This window comes from Dermacentor albipictus, chromosome 9 (assembly GCF_038994185.2).
Source record: "Dermacentor albipictus isolate Rhodes 1998 colony chromosome 9, USDA_Dalb.pri_finalv2, whole genome shotgun sequence".
Lineage (NCBI taxonomy): Eukaryota > Metazoa > Arthropoda > Arachnida > Ixodida > Ixodidae > Dermacentor > Dermacentor albipictus.
The window spans coordinates 21415126-21430230 of record NC_091829.1 but is presented as its reverse complement, the minus strand read 5'-3'; the positions used below and the strand labels follow the sequence as shown (position 1 = coordinate 21430230).

The 15105-nt window shown below is 45.5% G+C and overlaps 2 protein-coding genes across 10 annotated transcripts in view; one reads left to right on the top strand and one right to left on the bottom strand.

Annotated features, from left to right (window-relative positions):
* The window catches only part of dop (microtubule-associated serine/threonine (MAST) protein kinase dop), a 288167-nt gene extending 279105 nt beyond the window's left edge, over positions 1-9062 (top strand). For all 9 annotated transcript variants that reach the window (XM_065431890.1, XM_065431889.1, XM_070525729.1 and 6 more), the window contains 2 exons: positions 767-1018; positions 4505-9062. In XM_065431890.1, coding sequence (XP_065287962.1) covers positions 767-1018; positions 4505-6301 — 2049 coding nt within the window. In that variant the 3' untranslated portion in view covers positions 6302-9062. The remainder of the gene's footprint in view (positions 1-766; positions 1019-4504) is intronic.
* Positions 9063-11087: 2025 nt separating this feature from the next.
* LOC135901991 (isochorismatase domain-containing protein 2-like) lies at positions 11088-14399 on the bottom strand. The gene is made up of 3 exons (XM_065431895.2): positions 14166-14399; positions 13282-13531; positions 11088-11976 (listed from the first exon to the last, which is right to left on the bottom strand). The coding sequence occupies exons 1-3, from the start codon at positions 14377-14379 to the stop codon at positions 11793-11795; spliced, it is 648 nt and encodes a 215-aa protein (XP_065287967.1). The 5' UTR covers positions 14380-14399; the 3' UTR covers positions 11088-11792.
* Positions 14400-15105: the final 706 nt, after the last annotated feature.

Below are 15105 nucleotides of genomic sequence, written 5' to 3'. Positions count from 1 at the left end.
TTTGCAAGCTTCATTCATTCCCTGCCTTACAAGCCTTACTTTGTGTAGTTGTCTCATACTTTGCAATCGCTATCAGTACTTTATATTTCGTGTGAAACTGCAACATTTATTTTTGTCCTCTTCATTTTTCACAGCATACTTCCAGTGGTTGTTTTTAGCTTTCTACATTGGATGATTTCCCAAAATCACATGCTGTATTTGTGACATTGCCGTCAGTGCATCTTGCATAGAGCCGTTTGTGTGTGTCGCCTTGATTCTTCGGCAGGAAGTGGGGGCTCCCCTGAGAGAAAGGATGCACGGGCTTCTCTTTGAGATTTCAGCTGTTTTCGCGCCGTGTAGCAATGTGGCAATTTGTGGACACAATTGTCAGCATGGGATCTACACAGCACACTTGTCTGTCTGTAATGCCTGACCCTGGTGAGTGGCTCGTGGAAGTTTCCAAGACTTGCAATAGGAAATCGCCCTTCAACACACACACCCTGTGTTTTCGTGTCCTGCTGCTCCTTCGACCACATTGCTCTAGCTGTGCCCGTACAATGCGGACTCTGATATTCAATATAAGTCCAAGTCCGACGCCTTGCTGAAAAGCTCGGAATTCACGCACCAACTACAGGTCATGTCAACGGAGCCACCAACTTGATTGGGGAGCCGAAATCAAGTTCCTCAGGACACTCCAATAAAGTTCTTGTCACTGTCACTGCAGGACCCCTCCCCACCGAACGTTCATTTTCTCAACTTGCTCCTACACTGTTTCACTGCATCGCAGGCGGTGGAGAACAACAGCCCGGCGTTCGAGGCGGGCCTGCGGCCTGGCGACCTCATCACTCACATCAACGGCGAGGCGGTGCAGGGTCTGCTGCACCCACAGGTCCTGCAGCTGATCCTGGCCGGCGGGAGCCGCATAAACATCCGTACCACGCCCCTGGAGAGCACCTCCATTCGCACAGGAGGCCGCAGGCGCAACCCCACGACCAGCCGGCTTGCCCGGCGGAACACGCGCCAGCGACGCGTCTCCCAGGTACCCCGTTTCCTCAGCTCGCGCCATTGCTCTCGCTCAATCAAATATTGCACGTACCTTGATTTATCTTACAGTTGTGATGAATCGGGCTAATCTGCGACTTTCCATGGTACTTGAGTGCAGCGCAATTAAAAGACACAGGGCGCAAAAAGACGCAATGAAGACAAGTGTTAGCTACCAACTGGTGTATTGCATCTTTGAATTGCACTTTACCCAAGTACCTTGATCGATCATTAGCACTGTAAACTGACACATTTGCTACAGCTCTTAAACATTGTAGGGAGCATCATTTGGTGACTTCTTAAACAAATCTGGCAATTCCATATGGAGTGGAACTGTATAACATGCAACATTAATTGGTATTAAAATTGAGGCTTGCAAATCTTGTGTGGTTACATGAACTCTTCCGTAACTACAGTAGAAACAAAAATTCCCATATCTGAATTTGTTTAAATCTAGAAGGACTCACTTTTTCGAAATCTGAATATGAAGTTTTAAAAGGTATAACGATAGGTGTTTTTCAGCATTAAATGCTTTCCGTGCTGTTTGCAAATTGGTGCCAAAAGTGTTCCTGAGCACAAAAATGTTGTTTCTTTTGCTGTTCTCCTTTTTTTACAGATCCGGTTTAGGTATTATGTCTCTTCGCAACCACATGGCACCCTCAGCTAGACAGTTCAGGGCGTTATTTTTCTGCCACCATCATTTAACACACTCAGTAATGTATACGTGCAGACTCGTAGCATTGCATGTTGTAGTCATTCGAAAACCTCGCAATATTCACTCAATACTAACATGCCCTTGATTACAAGTACATCTTTTTTAATAGTTCGAAGAAAAAGATTCATTCTAATACGACTTCATAATGAATGTCTGTTATCTTTGTAGACAAAGACATGGCATGCCGCCTAAGTGCACTAAGTGCAATTGAAGCACACACACACAAAAAAAAAATGAGTGGGGATCCTAGAAACTGAAAATCTTACACATTTGTCACATACAAAGCCTCCTGTGCCATGCACTCGGAGAGTTCCACTTTGACAGCCAATAAAAGAAAAAGAGAAAAAACGCTGTTCTGTGCTGTTGGAGGAGGTATGATATGCTGCTTTAGGTTTCGTAATTTGTTGCAACATACTTGTGATATGAATCAAATATTTTTTTCCAAGCAGGGCACACGTTTAAATTGAGTGAATACGGTACTTTTGCGAGTTTCAGGATGCTTGGGTTTGTAGTCAGTGAGCTGTTTTAAACAAATTTGAGCACCCTGCTTACAGTTAGCTGTTAAATGAAAGCTGCAAGTCAGCTTTATCCCATTTGCTCAACCCTTTTGTTAACAAGCTGGTTGGTCATTTGTTAGCAAGCTAGGTTCCAAGTTCTGGTCCTTAACATGCTGCAAGTTTTCCTCACTCGTGGTGAGGTCTGAGCTTTACCTGTAACATGTGCAACCAGAGCTCGAAAAAGGAGGGTCATTTTGTTCTGTACCATGTTTTTGAGAATAGAATTGATTGTTCATTACAGTGTTTTAGGACCTCTCCATATTGCATTCATAATCAGCATAAAATTGGACATAACTTCACACAACTGCATATACAGTTTTGCAGTATTGCACATCACTGCAAAGAATTGTGTGGTAAAAGAGCTATTTATTTGCTGTACATGGCTCTGTAAGCACAAACATCCACACAGGCCTGGAGGTTTTCTGTAATGCTAGAGATCATGCAAACAAACCCGTGCATACCATTTCTTCCTTCCTTCCTTTTTTTTCTTTTTTTTTCAAGTTTTCTTATCACTGGACTGTTTGTCATTCGGCAACTTTGACACGGCAAAGTAATATATATATATATATATTTTAGGGTCAGTAGCCAGAATTCAGGCCTAGGTAATTGTAGCTGTGCAACTGTCAGAGCAATGACCGAGGCTACCCAAATTTGTAAAAGCACCAGTCAAGCACTGCCTCTCTAGCCATGAGTAAGCAGCAGCCACAATATTTTAGTGCTGCTGCCAACTAATATTAGACTTAACTAGCTGCGTTAAGAGGAAGCTTTAGCTCGGGGTTAACTCTAATGCCATCTATTCAAATACACGTAAAATGCAGAAGCATTTTTATAAGACAACCGCTGTGCTGATTTGAATAAAATTTGCTGCATTTGAAAGTTAAATCCTCGTGACTTGATTTAGGCCCTAGATTGCCAAAAATCTATTAGTTAATATATATATATATATAGAAGCATGAAGTTTACAATACTGTAACTAGAGCGGAAAATTTGATATGTTAATTTACATCTTACGTGATTTTGTTGCAATGTTTGAGAGCAGTGTACAATACACACAATACACCACTTTTGTCCACTTTAGTTATGTCATTACGTGCAGTTTACAAAATTCTCACCCTTTTTTTTTTCTGAGTTAGCTTTAAGCTTGATAGTCCAGTGTGCCAAAGTTTTTCACATTTCAACAATTTTGATAAAAATATTGACTGCATAAATAAGAAATCTGCTTCCTACAGTAACTAGATTTCAGCTTTTTCTTTTAAATTAAATTCAGCGCAGTGGTTGCAGAGAAAAAGAATTTCTCCATTCCCATGTATTTAGATAGAAGTCCCTGAGTGAAAGCTTCTTTTCAAGAAGTTGATGGTGGCTACCAGGCACAGTTACCTCGATTTTTTTATAGAGCATATTCAGGCAAGTGACTAGCTTGCCTTTTGCAGCAAATGGGTTAAGAAAACATAACCAAGCATGAGCACGCAAAATAGGGATTGATGCTTTTGATAGTTTCAGTTGCAGAAGCATGTGTGAGACCTTTGTTCCTATAGAGCTGTTTTCGTGGATTTGATAGTGTTCGAAAGTGGGTAAATAAACTGCACATTTAGTAAACGGGCGCTTGATGCTTGCGGAATAGAAGGAATGTTGCTTTGCTACAAGTTCCACAGCATGTGGAAGTCCTAGGTTTCAGCTGAAGTTGTAGCACAGTGTTTCAATGTTACTTATGTTGTGCCATAACTTGCATAAATAATTCAAGCGATCTATGAACAGATCTTTTGGCAAAACCTCTTGCTAACATTGATGACAGAGGTGACATCTTACAATTAATTTTGCTTAGCACTGTTCATGTGCATTTACTTGCCAATTTTTTGGGAATAAATTACAACTTGGCAATGTTTCTGGTAATAACAGATTGAAGAAAGGACGATTTTTCTCAGCAGTGAAACTGAGATACCACCATGTGCCACTGCTAAGTACTGCATGTAGACATGTCAGACAAAAAAGCACTGTTAAGCACCATCCTCGTACAGTCCGAGATCCATTAAGTGGTTTCGCCAGAAGAATTATCCATACCTTACTCTCTTATTTATGCAATGTACCGTCAGTCTGTCTGGCATCTTGAGTAGCTTGGCTGGTTCGCTGTAGCAAACAGCACTGGTGTGGCTTTCATAGTTAAATAGTTGCAGCCTCATTTTCAAACCTGTGTGGCCGATTCCCTTTCTTGAAGGGACCTGCAGCCACACTGGGAACCAAGCTCCAGGGTTCACCACCGGCTATCGGGTCAAAGCCGGTTGACAAGAAGAGGCGCGCATCTCTTCTACGGCGACTGAGCAACAAACGTGCCAGCGCCGAGATCCAGCAGCTCGTGAGTGCGGCTGTGTCAACTCCGACCGGACTTGCTCCGAGCCGGAGCTTCCAGTCACTTGCCGATCCTGGAAGCGCATCACCTCCACCACGGAGTGGTGGCATCACCGTCAGCTTCGTCAAAGAGAGGTCCTCATCCGATTCGTCGCACTCGACGAGCAATTCCTCGCCAAGCAGCTCGCCCAGTTCAAGCGTGCCAAACTCGCCTGCTGGAAGCGGGGCAATACCACCGGGAGCTGCTAGCGGACCAGTTGCAGCAGCAGCAGCATCTGTTCAGGCCCATTTTCAGCGGCCCAGCTCGCTGCACGGGCTCAAGCACAAGTTGGCCCAGACCTTCCGGTCCCCGCGCCGAAAGTCTGTCGGTCACATACCACTCTCGCCGCTTGCTCGCACCCCGTCTCCGTCGCCACTGCCGGTAATCAGTCCAACACGGTCGCCATCCCCACTAGCCTTCCCTCCGGGACAGGCTCCACCAGCTCACCATTCTCACCATCCGCATCACCACGTGCATCACCCGGCATCCGTAGTGGCAGTCCAGTCACCTCAGGTGTTTACGGCAGGCCGGAAACCGTCGCCTCCGACGCTCGTGCCAGCAGCGGCCACTGTGACTTCGTCGGCACGCAAGTCACTGATGAGACCCAAGAGTGCAGAGCCCGGCTCTCCCTTGTTGAGGCGAGCCCTCTCGCCAGACCGCCTCCATCCGAAGTCGGCAGAATCCAAACCAAGACGAGAATCTTTCTGCACGCATGCATCACCACTGGCCCTGACGTCAACACCTTCCACATCGCAAGGCTCGCCACCGCGAGTGGTGTCGACTAAGACTGGCAGCCAGTTGTCTCGAAGCACGCTCACTTTGTCGCCAGCAGGGGGAACACGAATTCCAAAGTCGGCAAGCACGCTGGTACCCGGAGAGGAGGGCGGCGAGGTAAAGCCACAGGGTGGCCGAGCCCGCAGTCACTCGCAAAGCGAAGTCGAGAGCCTCGTCGATAACGACGACGATGACACGGCCACGACTTCTGCTGTAAGGCCCCCCTCGCCACTACAGCGTTCTCCAAAAGAGCGGGACTTGTCTGCAGGCTGCACCGAACTTCCGCCCGACGTCCCGTCCTTTACAGTGACGCCTAGCACTCCCCTTCCGACTGCTGACAGTGAAGACGGCTCTTCTGGCAGTGAAGTGCGTAGTGGTGTGCAGTGTGACGACGGCGTCACTACAGCAACTACTACAACCATCTCCACGAGCCCAGCAATGGCATCAGCCTCCACTACATCGAGTGCAGCCACAACTGCAAAAAAGCCCGCATCGCCAGCGGGTACATCTTGTGCCGCCACGGCCACTGCTGTGACTCCGATGCCACCTCAGGCATTTGCAGCACAGTCTGCAGCGGCGAGCACGAAACGGCCTCCGTCAACAGCGGCAGCTCAACCCAAAGGCAGTTCTACTTCATCGTTACCACAGCCGGCTTCTTCAAATGGTGCTAGTAAATCCCAGCCTTCGCAGCTGAACCCAGCAGAGACTGGTCCAAAGCAGGTGGTGGAGACAAAAAGGGCGCCTTCGAAACAGCCGGCCAGCAGTGAACAGAGGGCATCTGGTGTAGTGCCACAGAACAAGTCAAAAAGCACACCGGAACCAGCACACACGACGAAAGAGGCTAAGTCGTAGCTTCACTTGTGGGAAGAGCAGTGCGGTTTGGCGCTTGCTATGTGCTCTGAGCAGCCTTGTGCTCTCACTAGTGTCACTGAGGCATGCTCGCAGTATTTATTATTGCATTGCAGCGTTGCGCAGTCCCAGATCTCTACCGTACCTAACTCCTTAGTGGCTTGACCAGGCCCACAGAGTTATTCCCCCCCCCCAAACTGCCCCCCCCCAAACTCTTGTTCTTTTTGTCTCCTCTGGGAGCGGCACTACCTTTTTGCGTTTCGTCGTGTGGCCCGCATCCTAGATGCAACCAGTCAGTCAAGTCAGTGACGAGGCCATTCCCGTGTGTAAAGTGTGCATCCCCTCGACGCTTAGCCCTTCCTCCAAGTTTTTGACTGTTCCGCTTCTTTTGTTTTTTTGTTCACATGATGAAAAGCGAGAGATGTTTCTCGCGACGTGTTGAGTCTGTGGTTTTTGCGTAGCGTGTTCTACACTTGTTGACGGTTGTTACGTTTGCCATCAGCGCAGACGGCGAGTTTTTCCAGTATCTACACGCCGCCTGCCCTGCGCCGCTGTATTTGCGCTTTTACTCTCGCCCAGCTGCCTTTATTACCATTTTCTCTAGCTGTGAAGTAGCATTTGACGTCCTTTTGCTGCTCTTGTATGACCCCGCTGCATGGAAAACGCTGTTGCCATCCGGAGGAACTGGTCGTGGCATGTTCGGACCTAAGTTGTAATGCAGTTCTTTGGATGTAACAACTGTGCACACGCAGTGTAACTTTATGCAAGACTCCTAAACAAAATCAACGGCACTGTAGTAGCAGCCCCACACCCTTAATTCTGCATAAATCGCTCCCGATTCGAGTTATGCCGAAACACGTCGTTGATAATACAAAAGCAGCTAGCATATGCTACCCTTGTTATAAAATTATCGAAGGTTGCCACAAAGCTTACGAAATGTGGTCTTCTGCCACCAAAGAGCTGGCAAACTGGCCCTGGCTAAACACTGAATTTCTTGGCTACTTGCACCACAGTTTGGAAGGTTCACGAAACTACACCTCCATGCAGCGGAGTGCAACAGGAAAGTCATTCTTCTCGGGTGTGTTCTCTTTGCCGTGTATTGTGCGTGCCGATTGTGTGTTTATAGTCTTTTCATTTCTCAATGATACCACCAGGCCAACTCTGTGCGACCATTTTTCTGGCAGCGTGCAATCACACCGTGATCATTCTTCTATCCTCTCTCCCATACATCATTAAAGTGAGAACACATTGTTGTCCAAAGCCTGTCTCCCCCTCCCCCCAACTACCCCTCCCCTTATGGTAGTGCAATCGATATCATTGCAACCACCACCAGGTTTGTTCATCGTACTTCTTGCATCACCATACCTCTTGTATCACTGGGTCCTTTCGTTTCTGTTCATTTTTTGTTTCTCTCCTGTGGTCGTCCTTGCCCGATCTTTCGACCACTACTAGGAGACTACTAAAGCCAACCAAATTGAATGTGCGAACGGTAGCTGAAGTCAACAACCAGAGATGCAAATCGTAACACTTTTGGCCAGACAGCACTAACGCTTTTTTCGCAACCAAGGCATATAAGATTGCGTAGAGCAGTTTTGCCAAACTAGAATTTCACTGGCAAGGCTGTCATAGGCTCGTGTAAGTGCTCCTCAGTCCAAACAAGCCATGTGCTCATTCAAGCCACGGTCTGTCTAGAGCTCCTGATTGCCAGCAAAATCACATAAGCAGGTGATCAGGAATTTTGCTTGTAACCTGCTTGCTGTAATCAGCAAGCAGGTTACATAGTAGGCTTGCACATAAAGAATGGTGAAGGCTCAGACTTAGCGTGCTAGACGTCGTAAAAGAGGGCAGTAGACCTCATACAATCACAAGGCAAGAGAATCAGTATCATACGGTCGGTGTTCTAGCTGTTCAAACAAGTCTGCTTGCCAAATTTCACTGGCCTATCTTGCGAGCTGTTGTGGCGCTCAACCAAATTCCATTACGTACCATCATTGTTTGCGTTCAGCTACCATTGTTCTTTGCTTGATTTGATGCACCACATTCAATTACGCCCCCTGTTCTGCTTCAATGCAAAGCAAGTATGATCGCATTCATGGGTACTTCTAGAAAGAACGACTGGTGCTTACATTACACCGCACCGACATATCAACCGTTAACGTTGTTTTTGCAACTCTGCTCCCTCCGGCCAGCTCTTTTTCTTTCAGCAGCGTTACCGTGGCTCTCTTATGGCTCGCGAGCGCATCGCACTAACATCGCACCGAGACAGAGTTCTTGTAAAGGTCGCTTCATGCTCTGCTGTCGTCGCAAAGTCCGGGAAAGAAACTGCCTAGATGTTTGTTTTCTTTCTTTTTTTTCAACCTGCCACCTTGGAGCTTCTGGAGGTAACAGCAGGCATCGCCAGCCAGAGACTTTATTGGCATAGTGCCATATGATACGTGACGAGAGGTGATCCTGTCCCGATGTCATGTGGTCTTCTGTAACATATTTCTTTCTCCAGTCGCCCCACATGCCTGTTTCGAGTTTTTGCTGCCTGGGTAATTGATGTTTTGATTTTTTTTTCTTCTCTCTCTGTCGACCTACAAGACGCCTTGTTTCTGCGCTGTCTTTGCATTCAAGGCATGGGTGTAAGCAGCGTGAACTGGAGTTCTGTGCCATCCTGTTCCCCACACTTTCTTCTTTCCTTGTTCAGTCATCTATGGCGGTGCGCTCTTTCTCATATACGAATAAAAAAGAAATCTTGTCGTCTCTGCCCCTTTTACACAAATTGTTTCTGGTGTATATTTCCGTTTTTCAGTTTTACACTTGTTGAGCCTGTTTCGCAGTTTATAGGCAAAGTGGTTTGTGGGTATTGAGGCCACCATAAATTAGGACCAATAACCTGCAAAGCAGGGATGGTTTATGAATAAGCAGCCTGGTTACTAGGGAGTGTTCAAATAGTGAAATTTATAAATTAAGTATAAATACTTAAGAAAAACAACTACCACATATCAAATCGAAAATTGCGTATTTTCTCATTTCTAAAGCAACACAAAATGTTAAGTCTGCATGGAGTCAGTTCAGTAAAATAAACCTGGCTTATATACAACAGCACATAAATGCAATACATTCAAAAATTACACGTTTGGATAACTGAGGCACTTATAAATGAACATCTGCTTTGAATTATCTGGAACATCATGGCAATGACGGCAATGAGACACAGGTCAACATGTTACCACGCGGTACCAGGATGTTACCAAATGCACATACAGCGTTGTGTTCACTGAAAAGAGAAAAATTTCACAACAGCATGGCACATTGTTTTAAAGGGATGCAAACATGGCTAGACAGGTTAAATAACAAATCTGAAAATGCTAAGTATATGGGCTGCCTAAAAACAAGCCATTAGTATTATTGAGTAGAAGTTATATGCCCCACGAGTTCGCTCAGGAACTGGTGCCTCTTCAGAACAACTGCAGCTATCCTGCAGCAGAATCAGCTGGAACAGTCTTCAAGTCCATCGTGCTGTCTCTCTCAAGACTGGAGCAAGTGGTTCTATCCCTTATACTATATTAAAAGAAACGAATATTTGAGAACTTGGAATAGTGAATTTGTGAACCGAATAGCTGGGACCATTCAAATAGTATTCGAAATTTCGAATATTCGCACATCCCTACTGGTTGCTTATTAACCTAGGCAACTAGTTTTATGTGTATGGTTTTTACGGGCCTGGTTCCAAGCAGCACCTAATGGCAGTTGGCAATTTCTTATATCCTTTGCGATTTCACCATATTGTAACGCCAACACATGGCTTGCACTGATGCACTTACGCGATAGCACTGCTCGCGTATGCTATACCATCCAAGGCACAGCTGCAAGAGTTGGAAAATCGGTTCTGTAGAAATCTGCAAAGGAGGGCGATGATTCATGAAAGGGAAAATTGTCATTCGCTAAAGAGTAGCAAGGCGTTGCATAGGAAATGCACACAGGGCAGCTGAATGTCCTAATCCATGTTACGAAACTGGGACCAATGCCTTTCTGAGAAGACTACTCCACAATGTGGGCTAATCGGCTTGCATATCAGAATAAGGGCAAATTAACTCGAAGTGCACAGACACTGGGTAATCAGTTCCACTATAGATTTTTAGAATAGGGGACGCAAACATTTTTGTACACAGGCTGCTCAAGTCCTTTATTCTAAAACTCTACTGTCAGCAAATGGTGCATTTTTGTTCTTCAGAGCTTGCTGTACAGTTTACAGCATGCCTGTGGATGGTGTGCTTTTAAGCAGGTTGCACAATGTCCACTTCCAGTGCCCAGGAGTTATCAAATGCTTATGAACTGATGCCTCACTAACAGCCTTTTTCTTTTATCATTTTTGTACTTTTATTCAACACTAGTAAGACCACTAAATTTAGTCGGGACAACTAAAACAGCTGCACACAGCTGAACGAAGCGAACATTGCATGCATTTTTCATTGCGGAGTTACAAACCCATAAACCTTGTGCTTTTCACCACAATATTAAGCAATTTAAGCAAATTGGTAGTCCAGCCCTTATAGTTAGTTAGACTTCGTTTCTTTTTCTCACAAATGCAACAACCAACCAAACTTGCTTTAGTGAATGATGCATAAAATGATTTATTCCCTCCCATGTATTCAGATTGGAGTGCCCAAGGTAAAGTTATCATTAGAGCTATTTTGCTTCCCAGATTTCTATTGAAAAGCATTGAGATACTACAGCGACAGCAAAACGTGCCGCTTTAAATGTTTAAGTGGACTGCAGTTACTTTGAACGCATGCACCAAATCTGTATTATGCAAAACATTGCAGCTTTATTGCTTATTTCAACATACACAAGCAACTTGTTCAACAACACAATCTCGAAAAGGCCCACAAAATTGGCATTGCTCTAGGTCTAGGCCTATCCAAACTGCACATTTCATAAAAAGCCTGAGCCAGCAGGAAAAGCAAATTAATGTGACAAAGGCTTCCGTTGTTATTTGCTGATTTAATACAATTTTTTTACATGGGTCACCAATGGCCCGTTTGTTTAGGTTAAGAATCTGTAGGATGCAACAAAATAGGCTGTCATGGCTTGCATATTTATTTCTCAGGGACATCTCGTGTGTTGTGTAGCACCCTGCAAAGAGCAATAACTACTTATGAAATTCACATAGCTATTCTCATCAACAGCATATCAATGATGGTAATAGAAATTGGTGTTTCCCCAACCATGCACATTCTTTTTCAACATGGAGATGTCACTGGGAGCATGTTACCAGTTCCGATATCTAGACACGTAGCCACCCATTTTCGAGATCGAAAAACGCCGAAAATGTCCACTCGTGCTGCCAATTTCGCATTGGCTAAGTAAAACAAGAAAACTGCGCTAGTATACTATCCTTGTAGAATGGGCCACTGTAGTATACACTTCCGGCCACACTTCCGGCTCCTACATAAATGCAGTGGAGGATGCAGGCAGTGTAAAATTAACGCGTCAAATGGTTTCCTTTCTATAAAGCACTCGTCTGCTTCTGAGCAAATCCAAGCAGGCCACTGTCGGGAGCCGACTCCATGATGAGCTTCTGGACTTCCTTGAACTTTGGGTGTGATGAGCCGCCGAGCAAACTGAGGATGACGCTCTCGCTTGTGGTCAGCCAAGCTCCACTCGCTTTCATACGTTCAAAGCCGAAGAATCTGGTGACAAACGGCACCGAAAACAAGATGGTGACGGCTGCACAAGCCTCTCCATGTACAGATGAACTGTATATGCATTGTTTTATTTACTTGCTCGTCAGATCAGTCTGATACGTGGTTGGTAGACAGCATGTTAGTCTATTGGACAATTGGGAAGCTGATAAGTTTACTACACCAATCAAAACCACTTAATGCAAGCTAGAATAGAAAAACTGTTTGCATACAATGCAACTTAGTTTCATCAGTTACGCTGAGCATTGGTTCTGTAACACCATAAGGCTTTGTGCAATTAAATTATCCTGAAGAAAAGTTAACGTGCTAAACAATCACTGTGCCTTAAGAAGGATTTAAAATTTGTCAACATGTCCTTCTTAGTGGTGCCTTTAAGAAATTAGGATCTCGGGGACACTTTGCGTCAGAGCAACATTGCACTACGGCACCAATGTACGTATCAAGCAGCCACGATGAGCAACAGCTGCTGTTTGTTTGCAGCAACTGCTTAGTGTTGCATAGTTGACTCGTGACAACTAAAACTGTGACAATTGGTAATTGTAGCCTGTTCAAACAAGTCGCAACTGCAGACAGTGTACCTTAATGTACTAAATTTTCTTAATTTTAAGCACACTTCCAATTTTTCTTTTTTTACAAGAGAAAGTAACTTTAGTGACAATCTTTTATTTGCATTAAATCTAAGCACGTCTCCCACTTTGGTCATCATGTGCATATCAAAAATACAGTGCTTAGTATTTGCATTCGATTGCATCTGCCATGGTTCCTCAGTGGCTATGGTGATGGGCTGCTGAGCATGGAGGTCACAAGATCGAATCCGGGCCACGGCGGCCGCATTTCAATAGGGGCGAAATTCGAAAACACCCGTGTACTTGGATTTAGGTGCACATTAAAGAACCCCAGGTGGTCAAAATTGCCGGAGTCCTCCACTACGGCATACCTCATGAACAGAAAGCAGTTTCGGCACAAAAAACCCCATAATTTAAATTGTATTCGATTGGCGGAAAGCGCGAAATGACACCTTGTGCACATGTTCACCGATATATAGTTCAGTTGAATCTCGTTATGCGTGCGACACGAAGATACCTTCGTTATATGCAATATTCATTATAAGCATATATTCATATTCCACTCTGGCAACAATGAAAAACGTTTTACATTTGCTTATATATTCGATCATTCGCTACATCGAGGTTCAACTGTACACAAGGTCTTGGTTTTGTCTTGGATCATGCTTTGCCCACTTTCTGGCGGTTCAAGCGTCTGACCACTCTGAATTCAAAGCTGCACACCCACCTGTCGACCATGGTGCGCGAAGAGCAGGCATCAACAGCGATGTGCACATTGAAGCCTCGCTCTAGCAGCGCCAGGGCTGTGTTCTGGACGCAGACGTGCGCCTCGATCCCGCACAGAACAACCGAGTCGAGCCCTTTTTCTTGCATCGTCTTGGTTACTTCAGCGGTCATCATGGAGAACTGGGTCTTCTCGATTGGCTTGATGTCCGGGAACTCGGCAAGTCCCAGCTCCGGAACGGTGTTGCCCAGACCTAGGGGACGCGCGAAGTGGAAGAAACATCCTTGCAACCAGCTGACAAAGGACTACACAATTATGGAGCAACGAAAAGGTAAGTGATAAGCACAATGTGAATTATATTAAAAAGCAGCAGTGTTGACAAGACTTATAGGGGAGGGGGGCTAAGCTCTGCGTCTTGTGTAGACACCGAATTAAAGAGTGGCGGGAACGTAAATGATAGGCGCAATGAGAGTAGAAATACCGCCTGATGGATTAGGGATGAAAAGCCAAACATATTTTAGTTGTGAGTGTAACCTAACGCGAGCAGTGGAATTCGTATCGCATCGAACTCTTGGCGCGCAGATAGGCGCCGACAAAGTCGAAAGACTGTTCTTGAACGTCTGCAGCGACGAAAACCAAGATTTCGATGGCCTTCTTTGAAGTATTTTGGCCTCGAGTGCACGACGCTTATCGCTCGAAGGCAATGACCGGCTTGCTGACCACTCGACGCTATATGCAGACACGTTGGTAATGCGAAAGCATTAATCAGGCGTTTTGAGAATCGCCTACGCGGTTAAATAACACCAGCAGCTCGCAACACAATTTAAATGCGCTAGAGATAGCACCTGCCGGTGGTAATAATGTGCGCGCATCGTCTGCCCGCCTACCTTTCGGATACTGTTCGGTGACGATGACGGTCATGTCAAGCGCGCGCCCGGCTTTGAGCAGCCGTTGAGAGACGGCCACAATCTGCGGAAAGTACTGTATGGTCTTGCGAAACTTCTCTTGCATGTCGCAGAGGAATATCGCCGTTTTCTGAGGCGACAGGCGACCCACATTTCGCACAGCTGTTTGCGCCGCCATAGTTGTCTTATGGACCATAGTTGTCTGTTTGCAACTTTTTTCGCCGCTGAACGGCTCACGTGATCGAGCGCGTCGTGCGCCGGTAGAGGTGTAGCGGTATTCCTGAAGTTTCGAATCTGGCGGCACATTTGAACAGGCCTTGAACGAAAAAACCAGTCGAAAACACAAAGGACCAACGTATGTACCAACGTACCAGTATGTACCAGATTATTACCAGATTATTACCAAGTATGTACCAACTGGCCCAGATTTCAACCCTTCTGTTGAACAGGCCGTCGGCCTAAGCAACGCCTCCTTTAAAAAGATGCCTGCCGCGTGCGCCGAAAACCTGCTGCCATAGAGTTTCTAAAAATACCCTAGAGGGAAATGTGGCGCTAGTGTCTACGGGGGTTCTCATGAGCGTCGCCTCAACCTACATGGGAATGATGGGAAGTACAGGCTTCGGATCGACTTCGGTCTTTCGACTAGTGGCGTTTGCTTCTGGCGCAGTAAACAACGCTATACTCAAATATTATCACGTAAAAAATAATTCTATTTCTGCAGTATGTTACATAATGCACAACACGCTACATAAACTTTGCATGACTTTGAGATGGAAGCATGATTTACTATGGTTTGTCAGCAGGACACACCAGGGTATGCATACTTGTGCAATTCTGTTTCTAATTTGACGCCAAAAAATAATTATTTATTCATTTTTGCAACAGCAAAACAACCGTGCATGTACTTATATAAAAATACTCA

Excerpts from the sequence above, each read along its gene's own strand:
- LOC135901991 (XM_065431895.2), bottom strand. The coding sequence starts at position 14,379 with ATGGTCCATAAGACAACTATGGCGGCGCAAACAGCTGTGCGAAATGTG. Across the intron at positions 13,532-14,165 it reads CACCGAACAGTATCCGAAAG|GTCTGGGCAACACCGTTCCG; the intron begins GTAGGCGGGCAG and ends CGCGTCCCCTAG. Across the intron at positions 11,977-13,281 it reads TCGCGCACCATGGTCGACAG|ATTCTTCGGCTTTGAACGTA; the intron begins GTGGGTGTGCAG and ends GTTTGTCACCAG.